General features: G+C 33.5%; 1 protein-coding gene across 2 annotated transcripts; it reads left to right on the forward strand.

Annotated features, from left to right (window-relative positions):
* Positions 1 to 6,245: 6,245 nt before the first annotated feature.
* Positions 6,246 to 12,272, forward strand: LOC132279114 (probable LRR receptor-like serine/threonine-protein kinase At2g16250). 2 transcript variants are annotated; one of them, XM_059781040.1, is made up of 5 exons: positions 6,246 to 6,547; positions 6,638 to 8,689; positions 9,379 to 9,507; positions 11,064 to 11,086; positions 11,200 to 12,272. In XM_059781040.1, the coding sequence occupies exons 2-5, from the start codon at positions 6,708 to 6,710 to the stop codon at positions 11,799 to 11,801; spliced, it is 2,736 nt and encodes a 911-aa protein (XP_059637023.1). In that variant the 5' UTR covers positions 6,246 to 6,547; positions 6,638 to 6,707; the 3' UTR covers positions 11,802 to 12,272. The 2 variants fall into 2 exon arrangements, with proteins under 2 accessions (XP_059637023.1, XP_059637025.1); XM_059781042.1 differs by lacking the exon at positions 6,246 to 6,547 and having other exon boundaries at positions 6,554 to 8,689.
* Positions 12,273 to 14,285: the final 2,013 nt, after the last annotated feature.

Raw genomic sequence — 14,285 nt, forward strand, 5'->3', positions numbered from 1 at the left:
AGGACAAGGCAAAGCATTTGTTGAATTCCTTAAAGGCGAATACCATTACTTCTTGGACTCAAATGCAATATGAGTTCTTGAAAAAGTATTTTCCTATAGGGAGAACAAACCAAATAAGGCGATTTGTGTCAAGCGAAGATAGATTATTCTTAATTCTTAAATTGTATGTGCATTTATCTTCTGAATGATTCCGTTGTAAGCGTGATGCCACACGAATCATGGCTATGCTAAAGTAATTTCCCCATGATGAACATGATTGACCATAGTTATGAGGGGATGGTGAAGTCAATTCCATAGCCATCTCTTTATTCATTTCAATTAATTGCATTCGACTTTTATTTAAATTGTTAATTTCAATTGCTTTAGATTAGCAAACAACAAATCATCATTTATTTTTGAATTAAATCGAAAGTAATCTTATTACTTAACGACAATAAACTTCGCAATCTTTGTGGTTCTACACCCTTTACATAGCCGTATTCTACAAGGACTCATGCTATTACTAGTGATTTTTAATTGAAAAAGAATATCAAGCTTCAAAACACATCACTTACCATTTTTAGTGATATTCGAATTGCGTTATCAGACACATTTAATTGAATAAGAACTTTATTTTTCAAAAGTAAATGCTGAATTTAGTTATCAAACAACATTTAAGTAATCGCCATAAAAAAATTCATGTACTCCACACTAAATTTGACTATCTAAATAGTGAGGGTGAAAAAAAAGAAAATGTGAATTAGAAAAAGGCTAAAGAACATAAAGATAAAAGAAGGAAAGAATAAGAATTTTTTCTTTCTTTTCTTCGCATCTTATTTTTTTAGCCTTTCATTAATATCTTTATCTTTATAGACTCAAGTTTATTTTAAGTTACATAATTTCTCATTTACCTTTTCATATTTTTTAGTTGTTTTGAGTACAACCAAACAACAAAAAGTAAATTACTATATAGATATTTTATTTTGTTTGAGTTTCAAACCCATTGTTGTAAAGATTTTTGTAATTAGGATTTTTATTATATTATTATAAAATTAATATTTATTATTGTCTAAAAAAGTAAAAATCTATTCATTTTAATTTATGACCTCATCTTTTCTTTTCTATTTTTACTATTCCAAAATCATTTTTTCCATTTAAAAATTCAAAGTTATAAAAATTGTTTGAGTGTTCAAAAATTTTATAAATTGATAAATACAAATAAATAAATATTTAAACAAATGACATGAACTTTTTAAAAAGAGATAATGCATATTTGTTTAAAAAATTAAAATATTTGTAGAAAATTACTCAATTGAGATGGAAAAGGTCTTATGTTGTATGTGTCTTGTGCCTCAACACTACCGTGTTTTGAGGCACAACAAGGCTATTAAATGCATCTTTCAAAAGATGTGTTATTAGAAAGAAAAATAATAGGTCTTCCGATTTTAATTATCGACTCTTCCTTAGAATACAACGTGGTTGGATCCTGTTGGAACTCTTAAAAAAATTCCCGTAAACATCTCTTTCTTTTCGACTCATTCCCAATCACGTTATATTCGGAGGAGTAATCGGCAATTGAAGTCGGAAGATCTATCACTTCTCTATTAGAAATTATGTTTTACAAAGACTTGCAAAAAAATTGTTAAAAATATCAGAATTTCTTCTCTCTCCTCTTCCCTTTAATTCATACCAAAATCTACATCCTCCACATATTAAAATATTATTATAAAAATTTGAACAATTAATTATCACAACAATTCAAGATGGTAGACTTAATGGTTTGAATATATATATTATAACATTGAGACAGGGACTTGGATCCTAAATTGAATTCACTACATATTGAGATTTAAAATCTATCTACTATTTGTGTTATATTACGTAATTTAAAGAAAGTTTGAAAACTGCAAATTTACCAAAGTTTGACATTATTATCTCTACCTCATATTTTCTAAAAAAAATATCCTCCCTCTTTCTCTCTCCCTCTTGTTTATTCCTATCTTAAATAAGTCGCGATGGCCTTTGTTTCTCTTCTAACCTAATCGACAATATGTCTCATCTTTTCTATATATACGGATTTTGGTTGTATTTTCTTAACTCCCTCGATATATATATATATATATATATATATATATATATATATATTTTTTTTTTCTAACCATTACTATTGCTTGCAATCACATTTTCGTCCATCTTAATTCCATGGCAAAGATCATTTATTGTTTATGAGAAATATCCCCTAATAGTGGGAATGAGCAAGAGGAGAGGGAGAGATGATCATTTTTTTTTTTTTTTTGAAAAGATGAGGGAGAGATAATGATGTAATTAGAGTATGATGAATTTTTCTTAATTTAAAAGGGTGTAGTTTTCAAACTTTGGCAAATTTTTCTTATTTCAAAACGGTGCAGTTTTCAAATTTTATTTAAATTAGTTGACGTGTTTTAACATCAGCAGTAGATAGATTTTAAATGTCACATGTCAATCTATAGCGAATTCAACTTAGAATAACTTAGATGATACAAGTCCTATTAAAAGTCTAAAAGACAAATAAGGAAGACTAGTTATAATAGAAGAAAAAGGGGAGCTAGAAATAACATGGGGGCTAATACTCCCTCCGGGCTTATAAGTGTACACTTTTCCATATTTAGCTGTTACAAAATAATTATTCCAATTCAAAGTCAATGTATTATATGTTTAAATGTCACCGTCAATATATTTTCAAATTTTATTTAAATTAGTTGATGTGGTTTAACCCCAACAGTAGATAGATTTTAAATGTCACATGTCAATCTATAGCGAATTCAACTTAAAATAACTTAGATGATACAAGTCCTATTAAAAGTCTAAAAGACAAATAAGGAAGACTAGTTATAATAGAAGAAAAAGGGGAGCTAGAAATAACATGGGGGCTAATACTCCCTCCGGGCTTATAAGTGTACACTTTTCCATATTTAGCTGTTACAAAATAATTATTCCAATTCAAAGTCAATGTATTATATTTTACAGCATTCTTAATTTACCTTCTTGTATTGAACTTATAAAAACAAAACATCATCAAATCACTTGGACTCAGTATGGATAGATTTATAATTCATTCACTACCAATACAATAAAAAAATATATACTTAAAACAACATCTTAAAAAGTTAGGTTTCCAAAAACGGATATTAAAATAGAACGAAAGGAGTAAGTAAATTAAAATGGGGCTATTGTTAGAATAATAGAACCGCTTTTGTGACTAGAATTGTCAAAAAAAAAAAATTATGGTTGGTGAAAACATCTTAGGTGTTTGGTGATATATTATAATAAGTACTTTTATAATTAAATTTTTAATTTTTTATTTATTTATTTATTTTTAATTTTTTTTGTAACAATATTTTTTAAAACACTTGTATTGCTAATTTTATAATAATATCCTTCAATATAATGTTACCATATTTGATAATAGCAATTTTATAAAAAAAAAGTGTTGAGGTTGTCTTTATAAAATATAGAAAAGTATAAAATTGGGTAAGAAAAAATAGTTACCTAAAATATACAACCTCTACTTAGGATCCAATTTAAAAAATTTCAAATTCTAACTTTATTCAAAAGCTCTACTGAATTAAAATTTATAACCATTAAAAATGCTTTTAATGGTTATCAAACATACCTAAATGCGATTTTTAAAATAAAAACGGTTTCAAACTGTAGAAAAACAATCTCAAAAGAAAATATAATACTCCATCGGTGGCTTAATAAGTGTCCACATTTCCATCTTTAGCTATTTCAAAATAATTATCCTAAGTCAAAATTAATGTACTATATTTTATAACATTCCTAATTTATCCTTCTTGCATTAAACTTCTAAAAACAAAATAACATCACATGGTCACCATGGATAAGTTTGGTAATTTATTAATTGTCAATATAATAATATAAAAAAGTTAAAATTAAAATTAAAATTAAAAATTACATCTTAAAAAGTTCAATTCTCAAAAATTTATATTAAAGTAGAGATTCGAGAATTCATGTTGCCGACCACGCTTATGAGATTGGATGGAGATATATAATAGTAGTAGCCAACCTTAGTTGTAAATACGGTGACTATATGTCGGGTGAGGCCCCAAGACTATGAAGGTTGGACCTCGTCAAACTCGCATGGTTCGACCGTGGATCCACCCATTTGAGAATTGATAGGGCAAGCTAGAATACGCGTAGATAATTGTGAAACCTCTCTGTGACATCACTTGCCTTCAATCGCTGTTTAAGCCTACTTTTATGTTCGTCTCTTTGTAATTTGTATTTGTTCATGTGACCTGGAAATTGAGTGAGATAGGACAACAAATAGTGTTGCAATTGTCTACGTGATTGACCAGAAATTTTGATTGACTCCCAACCTACTAATGGAGGACACATTAAATCCATATTTTTTATTATTTTATTTATTCTAATAAGAAACTTTGATAGTCTTAGAAATTAAGAAATAAAAAAAATATTATATTGTATTGATATATTGAAGATTGTTTTTCGAATTATTCATAAGTAATGTAATAAGTGAATTATACTCATTTATCTTGAAGTTTAGATAAATTGTACATGATAAATTGTTCAATATTTACGACTTTTATCTCTCTTGAAATTTGACGCGTATTCAATAACATTCCTAACGTTTTCTTTGATATATAAAATGACAATTTTATTCTTCCATTGTATAAATTGAAGATTACATAAAAGTTTAGGAGAATGTTTAAAGATAGGTGAGTGATGAACAAAGTAATCTATCGATAATAATATAGTAGGTGTAATCATATATGGTAATTGTAATATACAAGAATCCTAGATGGTAGGTAAGAGGATAAACTTGTAATCTAACCGACCGAATTATCTATAAGTAATGTAATGACTGAATTACACTAGTTTTTCTTGAAATTTGGATAAATTGCACTCAGATAAATCGTTCAGCATTTATGACCAAATTTTATAAAATGATAATTTTATCCTTCCACCGTATAAATTGTAATATAATATATTATTATAATATAAGGATATTGCTGACCTTTCATCCTCAAAGATACTTTTCAGTCGGATGCGGATTTAAGATAGATTAAAATAATAAATGTTTTACTTGTGTATAATTTATTCAAACATATGTAAAGATAAGTGTAATTTATTTTAACATACATACCAAGTGTCACGAGACAAGGCACAACCGTTATATATTGTGATATTTTTATTTTGGTCTTTCCTTTTGAAATTGAAAATTCTAAGCAATGTTCATTTTATCAAAGATTTTGGAGAAATTTTTGGTCTACTTGCTTTGTTGCTGCATTCAATTCAAAAAAGCTAATCTGCTGAAAAGCGATAGAAAAATTAAAGAGGTTTGGACCACATGTTAAGATTCATTATCTAACTTTCAATCCGCTTCCACTTGTCTGTTAGGTAACCAAAAATCATGCTCTCATTTTCTTAAAACGAAAGAATAATGATTCAGTGCCACCAAAATAAGGGATTCATTAGTAATTAAGTGGTATTAGAAGTTAAATAATTGCTCTACATAATACAAAAAAAAAAACAAAACAAAGATTCATGACTGATCGTGGGGGACTAATAATAATTATTATTATTATTATTATTTTATAATGAATAATCTTTCTAAATTAGCTGCCTTTTTATTTTATTTTATTTGTGGTTGAAAAATGTTATTTGAGCTTAAAACTCTAAGAAACAATATTAATAGATAGAATTGAAAATTTTCTTCAATGGACATTATCACTAGAATTTTATTTAAAAAAATCTCATCAGATGCATCTCAGGGATTCAAATCCCTTCAATTGACATTTAAAGTCTTAGGTCATAAAATCATTATTCGTTTTTAGATATAAGAGAAATCTTTGACTTTTACAATACAACCTACAAAAACATACGAACACACGCATGATGTTATATTCAAAATTACAATCTATTTTTGACTAATAATTTTATCATTTCTTTTATTTAAAATAAGTGTAGAAAAATTTACTTTTAATATTATATATATATATATATATATATATATATTAGAAAAAAAATGGAAAAAGAAAAATAGCAGGAGACATGGCTTATGATATAGATTAAAAAAAGTAGAAAAAAAAAAAAAATTGAGATGAAAGTAAGGATGAGGATGGTTTTGGTATAGTTGCGGGCTTCACTAATTCTAAATTTTTAAATTTTTATCAATTTTTTTTAAAGAAAAAAAGAAATTGAATTTCTCCCAATAATAATACTCCTACATAACCAGGTACACCGGTTGGTGGTCTTCACTTGGGAAGCCGAATTCAATCTTATCTTAAATGATTAGACCATCACGCAACAGCTGATACCACCGCAAATGTTCCTCTGACCTTCTTTTTCTTTCCCGGAGAAAAATCCTCCGGCAACACTCTCTCGCTCTTTCCATTAATATCGAAATAATAGAAACAGTGTTTCATAAATACATACATAAATTTAGACACGCATACACATACATATATGCACACACTGGATAGAGTCCAGTGTGTGTTCATTGAAGAAACACAACCACTAAACGCAATCAAAGCTCGTGACAGAGGTAAGAGTACACAAACAGTAATGGCATATTTATTATTAATCGTCTTCTTCCATATTTACTGACCATGCTCACACATAATACTATTTGCAGATAGAGTTGGAGAGTTCGAGTCCAGTAATGAAATGCTCCAACCCCATCATCACCATCACCAAATGCAGTAATGAGGATTAAGTTCTGTATACACACTATTTCATCCATGGTCAATATGGAAGCTCAAGAAATTCAGCTCAAGATAGCTTTCATTTTCCTGCTCATCAACTCAGTGTTGACTCAGCAGCAGGTCCGTCTGAGTTCTGACTCGGAATGGTCGGCGTTGCTTGAGCTCAGGTCGTCTTTAGGGCTTAGGGCAAAAGACTGGCCTAAAAAAACCGATCCCTGCATAGAGTGGAACGGCGTCAAGTGTCAAAACGGCCGAGTCGTCGGATTAACTATATCCGGCTTGAGTCGGACTCGTCGCGGCCGTCTCAATCCACGATTTGCCGTCGATTCGTTGCCTAAATTTACACTATTAGAGTCGTTTAATTCTTCTGGGTTTTCGCTACCTGGGTCGATACCGGACTCGTTCGGCCAAAGCCTTGGTGCACTCCGAGTGCTCGATCTTAGGTCTTGTTCAATTACGGGTCTGATTCCTTCGTCGCTTGGGAATTTGAGTAGACTTAATTTACTCTATTTGTCCCACAATGAGCTTAGTGGAACAATTCCTTCTACGTTGGGTATGTTATCATCTCTGTCAGTTCTTAATCTTTCTCAAAATCTGTTGTCTGGATCGATTCCGTCGTCCTTTTCGACTCTTCGCAATCTTACAATTCTCGACCTCTCTTCGAATTATCTTTCTGGGCCGATCCCTACTGGTTTTGGTTCAATTTCTGGTCTTCAGTTTTTGAATCTTTCCTACAATAGCCTCACTGCTTCCATCCCTGTCCAGCTCGGTAAACTTTCTCGACTGGTTGAACTTGATATCGGATTCAATTCTTTGTCTGGGTCATTACCGGAGGAATTAGGAGGGTTGAGAAGTTTGCAGAAAATGTTAGTTGGGAATAATGGTTTGGAGGGTCCATTGCCTGCTAACTTGTTTTCGAATCTCACTCAGCTGCGGTATGTAGTTCTGGGTAGGAATAATTTCGATGGTGATCTTACTAATGTTTTGTGGTCAAATCCCCAATTGGGTTTTCTTGATGTATCCAGCAATAACTTCACTGGTGTTTTGCCCGACCTTGCCACAATTTTTAATGCCAGCACTTCCTTCAACTTCTCGAACAATCTGTTCTATGGAAATCTTAGTTTTCGATATGGGGATTTTCGTTTAGTTGATCTGTCAAGTAACTATTTGCAAGGGCAAGCTCCCAATTATACAGTAACGAATGTTATTATCATCGGAAATTGCCTTCAGGTTGTGTCCAATCAGTCCAATCAGAGAAGTTCGGATGATTGTCAAAAGTTTTATTCTGACAGAGGTCTAACTTTTTATGATGATAGAATCTTGGATCCAACTGGAGATCCACTGCCAGAGCGAAGCAGCAAAAGACCATTGACGTATGTAATGGTGGGACTATTTGGCGGACTTGGTCTCATTATTCTTTTGATATTGGTGCTGGTAGTGCTCCTAAAAACATGCAAGAAGAGAAATGCAAACCAAAGAAGTACGGGGACTGTCCCGGAAGGAGGCAGCTCGCCACCTCCTAAGGTTTCTGCTAGTTTTTCTGGTCTGGGACAGTCATTTACATATGAACAGATGCTCCGAGCGACGGGTGGTTTTAGCGACACAAACCTTATCAAACACGGCCACTCCGGAGACTTCTTCCAGGGAACATTTGAAAGTGGGTTCCCTATAGTTATCAAGAGGATTGATTTGCATTCAATCAAGAAAGAATCTTACATGTTGGAGTTGGATATTTTCAGCAAGGTTTCGCATCCAAGGTTGGTCCCACTCTTGGGGCATTGCTTGGAGAATGAGAATGAAAAGCTCCTGGTTTACAAACATATGCCAAACAGAGATTTGTCTAATTCCTTTTACAGGTCTACTAACTTGGAAGATGGCAGTCTACAGTCTTTGGATTGGATTACAAGATTAAAAATTGCTATAGGAGCTGCTGAAGGTTTGTCCTACCTACACCATGAGTGCAATCCACCTCTTGTTCATAGGTACTACAAAACTTGTTTTTTTACCAATTCTTTTGTTCTTTTGCTTCTGATGGGTGACATTTTCCAATTATGTGATATCTTTTGTGTAATTGCCGTTTTCTTTGCTTAGTAGTAGATGTTACGTTGTAAAATCACCCTTTTGCACCCTTATACATTTTCTTTGTGTTTAAGTGAGCAATTGAGGTATGACCTGAGTTGATTGCCTTATTAACTTACTTTGTTTTTTCAACACAATTAATTGATTTTGGATTTCATATGAGAATGAGTTACCTTCGGTAACGAGCCAACTCTTGACTTGATTCCCTTACCATTTCGGATTGCATGCCCACCCCTTGGCTAAGAAAATACTAAAAATTTATTTTCCAAAGGGTGGAGGATAAAGGTCCTTCCTTGAATCATACATATTCTGAACAATATCCTCTTAGAGAATGTATACTTATCTGTCCTGTTTCTCTAAATGATAGCTACTTTTTCATATGTAGTAGTAGAGAGCTCACTGAAATTTAATCTCCAAGTAGGGAGATTTGTCAAATCTGTTTTGGCTGGGGTTGGATTACATTAACATCTCTTCTTTCAGTTATTTGGACCATGCAATCCTTTATAGTGTACAGAGTTCTCTGATTGCTTGGTGTACTGGATTTATGTCCAGGGTACAAATAATGAATGTTTTTTATTTGTGTTTCTTGAAGAGATATTCAAGCAAGCAGTATCCTTCTCGATGATAATTATGAAGTACGGCTTGGAAGCTTGAGTGAGGTTTGTGCCGAAGGTGGGGAAACTAACCAGAATGTAATCACATGGTTGCTGCGGATGCCACTGTAAGTATTTTTCAGTTTTTAATTTGTTGGCCATTTTCAAGTCGTGCTTATAATTGACAGGACCGTAATATTTTTTATATTATTTGCTTTGGTTTATGTTGGACTGCACATAGCTTTATAGGTCAATGTAGAAGCTTTTCTCCACACAGCTTCTACATTGACCTATGTAATGGAAAAGGGTCATGCTCAAGTTAATAAGGCGATTTTTAGAATTATTATAATTAGAGGTGGATTTTTGGATGCTCTAGAAATTATAAAATGCCCTATGAACTTTTTTAAGTTATCAAAAAGCATCATTTAAGTCATATAATTATATATTGTTGGATCCATGACTAGTTACGATCGGCCTGATCATAGTGGATTTTTTTTATTTTATTTATTTATTTATTTTTTTTTCTGATGAAAGTTCAAGCAAATGCACACATCCACCCATAACATTTACTCCTAGCAGGGCTCGAACACTCAATCCTTTAAATTCCTTTGTTTGGTGGCCTGGTTGTATTGACGCCACAACTCTTGAAGACCTTAGGTACAGTGCCATTCTGTACTCTCCCCTTTGGGGAGAAGAGATCGTACCATTTAAGCTAATGGCCATTGGTGGCCTGGTCATTGTACTGATGTGCTTGTTATGTCATTGGCTAATAGGGTAATTGTGGCAGATATACTAAGATACCCAAATATGTTGTATGAAGAAGAATGATTAGTATAGAATTTACTACGTAGAATATAGTAAAAAATTTCACCTCAGTAGCTGATGCATTGGCATAAAAATTCAAATATTCGATTGAGAGGGAGCTACTTTGTACAAATAATGTCAGAGGTTAGGTCTCTATCCGGTCCATGCGTTCAATACCCTCGATTAATGGCAACCACACTGGGTAGCGACTCTTTATAACTTTTTACCATCAACTTAAATATAAATGTGTCTATAATTAGTATACAAATTAGAGATTTATCAAAATTTGATTGAGAAGGACTACAAAAGAATTCATCGAACAAATTTTTCTCTCTCTAGTGTTCAGCTCCATTAAACTGGAAAATAATATCTGGGAACCTTTTATGGATCTGTTAAGTTTCATCTATAAGATTTATTGAACCAAAATGTCTATATTACACTGTTGAGGAACCAGAGTAGCTAAAATTTGATATTACAATTTTGCACATCAAACTTTTGAGATAGCATTAGGTATATAATTAATGCATTGAATTGTCCCTCACTATAAAGTATCTAGATATTTAGCATATATACAGTTTCAAGATTTTAACCACCAGCTGTATAGATTGAGTTGTATCTCCCGTCACCCCTTGATGAGGTATTCAGAGCTCAATGTCCCAGTCAGGATGTGGCTTTCTGTCATACTTATTCAAGAAAAAATTTGTTTTTGATTCAATGCCTATAAACTAAAGTTTAGATGTGTGCTTAGTATGTGATTTCCGCTGATTAGATTAATTACCTAAATGTTCTTGCCCTTTGCTGATGATGAAACTAGTGCTCTTCTTCATGTTTTTCATTTTCCTTTCAAAAGTTGTAATCTCTCTTTCTTGATTATGTGCAGGACCTCTGACCAAGGCCCTTCTGGTACGTGCAGTTCTCCGAAATATGAAAGAAAAAAAATTCTCCATGAAATTGTAATTGCTTGTTAATTTTAATGTATTGTTTACTTATTTGTTCATTATTATGAAAATGGACAGGCTCAACAACGGCTACTTGTGCTTATGATGTATACTGTTTCGGAAAAGTATTGCTGAGCCTTGTGACCGGTAAGCTCGCCATCAGCAAGTCAGATAATGCGGTGATGAACGCGTGGTTGGAGCACAATCTACTTTTCATCAGTATACACGAGAAAGAACTGCTGTCAAAGATTGTCGACCAATCTCTGCTTGTAAATGAGGACCTACTGGAAGAGGTGTGGGCAATGGCGGTAGTGGCCAAATCATGCCTTAATCCCAAGCCGTCCAGACGACCGAAAATGAGACATGTCCTTAGAGCGCTGGAAAACCCTCTGAAAGTGGTGAGGGAAGAAAATTACAGCTCTGCAAGGCTACGTACTACTTCGTCTAGGAAGTCCTGGAGTGCTGCTTTCTTTGGTAGTTGGCGGCACAGCTCATCGGATAGTGGCAATGGTCCAGGCCAGACAAATCGAGAGGGTATCAGTGGCGTAAAACATACAGGGAGAGTAAGCTCTCATGGCAGCGGTGCAAATGATCATTCATCTTCACGTAAAAGATCGTCCAGTGAGATTTTTCCCGAACCAGCTGACATGCAAGACTTGGAGAAGCAAGATGAGAATTAGCAGAAAATATGGTTGCCCTATTCATAGCATTTGGAAGCCCCCATTTCTTCACTTTAATCTCTTTCCCATTCACATCTGGGGATATAGGTTGTAAGTGACCATTCAAAGGAAGAATCGGTGAGCCTGATACAATTGCTCCTGTAAGACGGATTAAGGCAAGGATGGTGATGATGATGAGGTCCCGTAAGGGGATAGAGAGAGATGTCGTCTTATAGCCAGATTTTTATTGGTTTTGAGAGCTTGTTTTTTGTTAAAACAGGCTTGAGTTCTTGTTGTGAATTGTAAATTGTAATAGGTTAGCCTTTTTTCTTGTGTTGTATTTAAATCGTGATTTGTTCAGAAAGCAGAGCAATTTAGAGATCGTCGAAGAACGTTTTCCTGCTCGGATTTAAAATCTTGTAAATACGTTTCAAATCCTCGCGACTTTTTTTACGGAATGTATTGTCAGATATGCATGGCTATTTCTTGAAATGTTTATGCTGCTTCTCTGCCAAACCTAGGGAGAAGGAGAAGAAAAATAGATGGCATAAGGAAGTTCATTATACATATTGATGAACTCCTAGAACAAACATTATTGTTAGAAATACACAATAGTCCTCTGAATGTGCTAACCGAAAGGGAAAAAACCTTTAATGGAAACATCAACATATGTGTAAAACATAATTTTTTCTGTCACGTTGACATTTTCAATGTCTGACGTTTGTACGACATTTTGACACAAATATGTGAGAAATTATTTGATAGTTCTGGACCATATGACAACAATAAATATGAAATAAAACCAACACATTTGATTGCACGATTTGGTCACAATCACCTCTCTGCCTTCTGTCTTTTAGAATGAAAAACTAATAGGCAATTTCGCCACACGGGGGATTTTTACCAAAACATAAATTATAGCTTGTGATGGTATAAGCATTAACTTTCAGACTCTACGTAAACCATATGCTTTGTACAAAACCGTTATACGATAAGTGGTCAGGGGCTTCACTGCACTTAATCCTCGTACATCAAATTCTTAGTTGCATTCTTTTTGTTACATTATTTATACTTTGAAGACTGTAAAAAGTCCACATTCAAACACTCCATTTAGAGAAGGGGGGAATATACAGTGAAATGTCCAGAATGAAATCAATCTTATTCACTAACTTATATCAGTTTTATACAATCTATGTGTTTGCACAAAATTGGGACACTGGAAGTGTGCAGGCATGTCAGAGTCTCGGAAGACTCAGAGAAAATCGGACAAAAGGAAACCCTTTTGAAACGATCATGTGATTGTGGAAGATTTTGATTTGCCTTCGATAAAAGGACTTTTAACAAGACTACAATGCTAACTAATGAATTAAGGTGCAAGTACATGAAAGTAAATGAATTAAAACAAACTTGTATTGAAATTGCAAGAATTGAAATACATGTTGTTTGGCCACAAAAATTCTGTCCGTTCCAAAGTGAAAAGGTGGAAGGTGCGGGAGGGCCAGGATTCGCCGAGAACGGAGATGGAATAGAGCCAAACTATATTCCAAATCTGGCCATGAGAGGCTTGAAGTTCAGGCGATTATGGAGAGCTTGGAATGACCGCTCTCGCAAGGTTCTTTTTGCCTTGTGGAAAAGGACTTTGGAAATGGAAAGATGGAATTGAAAAAGATGGAAATGCTTGTTGAAAGTGCTGCTGGAAGAATGAAATGAACTGAATTAAATTGAATTTAAACTAGGAACAGAAGTACAAGTGCTGGAAATTAAAGGAATTGAAATACATGTGTTGAAATTAAGGTGCTTGAAAAGTAAGATTACACTATGAAAAGATAAAGTGCATGAACTGAAATAAAGTGTAAATGAAAATAGGAGTTGTTTGATCTGTGTGGAGATGCCCTCTTATTTTATCCAAGTCTTTTATTTATAACCAGTGGCAGTTCTATTTGTTGTTGAGATGTTGCCAAGTGGAACGTCTGATTTGTGCCAAGTGGAATGTCTGATTTTTGCCACGTGTCCCATGTCTTCCTTAGTCTTCTCACAATGTTGACATGTGTAAGAACATATTGTCCCGTGAATTGCAGCTTTGAAGGAGTGGTTTTGGTGGTTCAATTCCAATTGAAGGTTTCTAGCCACGTTTTGAAACTGTCAAATGGAATGGACCATGATCTGCTAACTACCTGGAACTGGTTCTAACTTGCAAGTAACTGCTTCTTTATTAGCTGCCAAGTGTCCACTTGGAAAGTCACACGTCTTTCGAACTGCAGGTAACTGCTTTCCTCTTTGGCTGACACGTGTCCCATTCAGCAGCAAATTTCCAACTGTAGAAAATTACTTCCTTCTCTGCCTGCCATGTAACGACCCAGTCATTTGCCTTTCTTTCATTTTTCCTGAAATTTTACGAATGAATTTTTTTCGTTTAATTTTCTTTTTTGAGCTATGTTTCGTGTCGCTTAGTGTCATCTCGAGTGCTCGGAATTGGTTCCTGAGACTCTTTTCCGTGGATTGACA

This window comes from Cornus florida, unplaced genomic scaffold, assembly GCF_030987335.1.
Source record: "Cornus florida cultivar Cherokee Brave unplaced genomic scaffold, ASM3098733v1 CherokeeBrave_3.0.0_Hap2_Chr10, whole genome shotgun sequence".
Lineage (NCBI taxonomy): Eukaryota > Viridiplantae > Streptophyta > Magnoliopsida > Cornales > Cornaceae > Cornus > Cornus florida.

Excerpts from the sequence above, each read along its gene's own strand:
- LOC132279114 (XM_059781040.1), top strand. The coding sequence starts at position 6,708 with ATGAGGATTAAGTTCTGTATACACACTATTTCATCCATGGTCAATATG. Across the intron at positions 8,690-9,378 it reads AATCCACCTCTTGTTCATAG|AGATATTCAAGCAAGCAGTA; the intron begins GTACTACAAAAC and ends TGTTTCTTGAAG. Across the intron at positions 9,508-11,063 it reads TGGTTGCTGCGGATGCCACT|GACCTCTGACCAAGGCCCTT; the intron begins GTAAGTATTTTT and ends GATTATGTGCAG.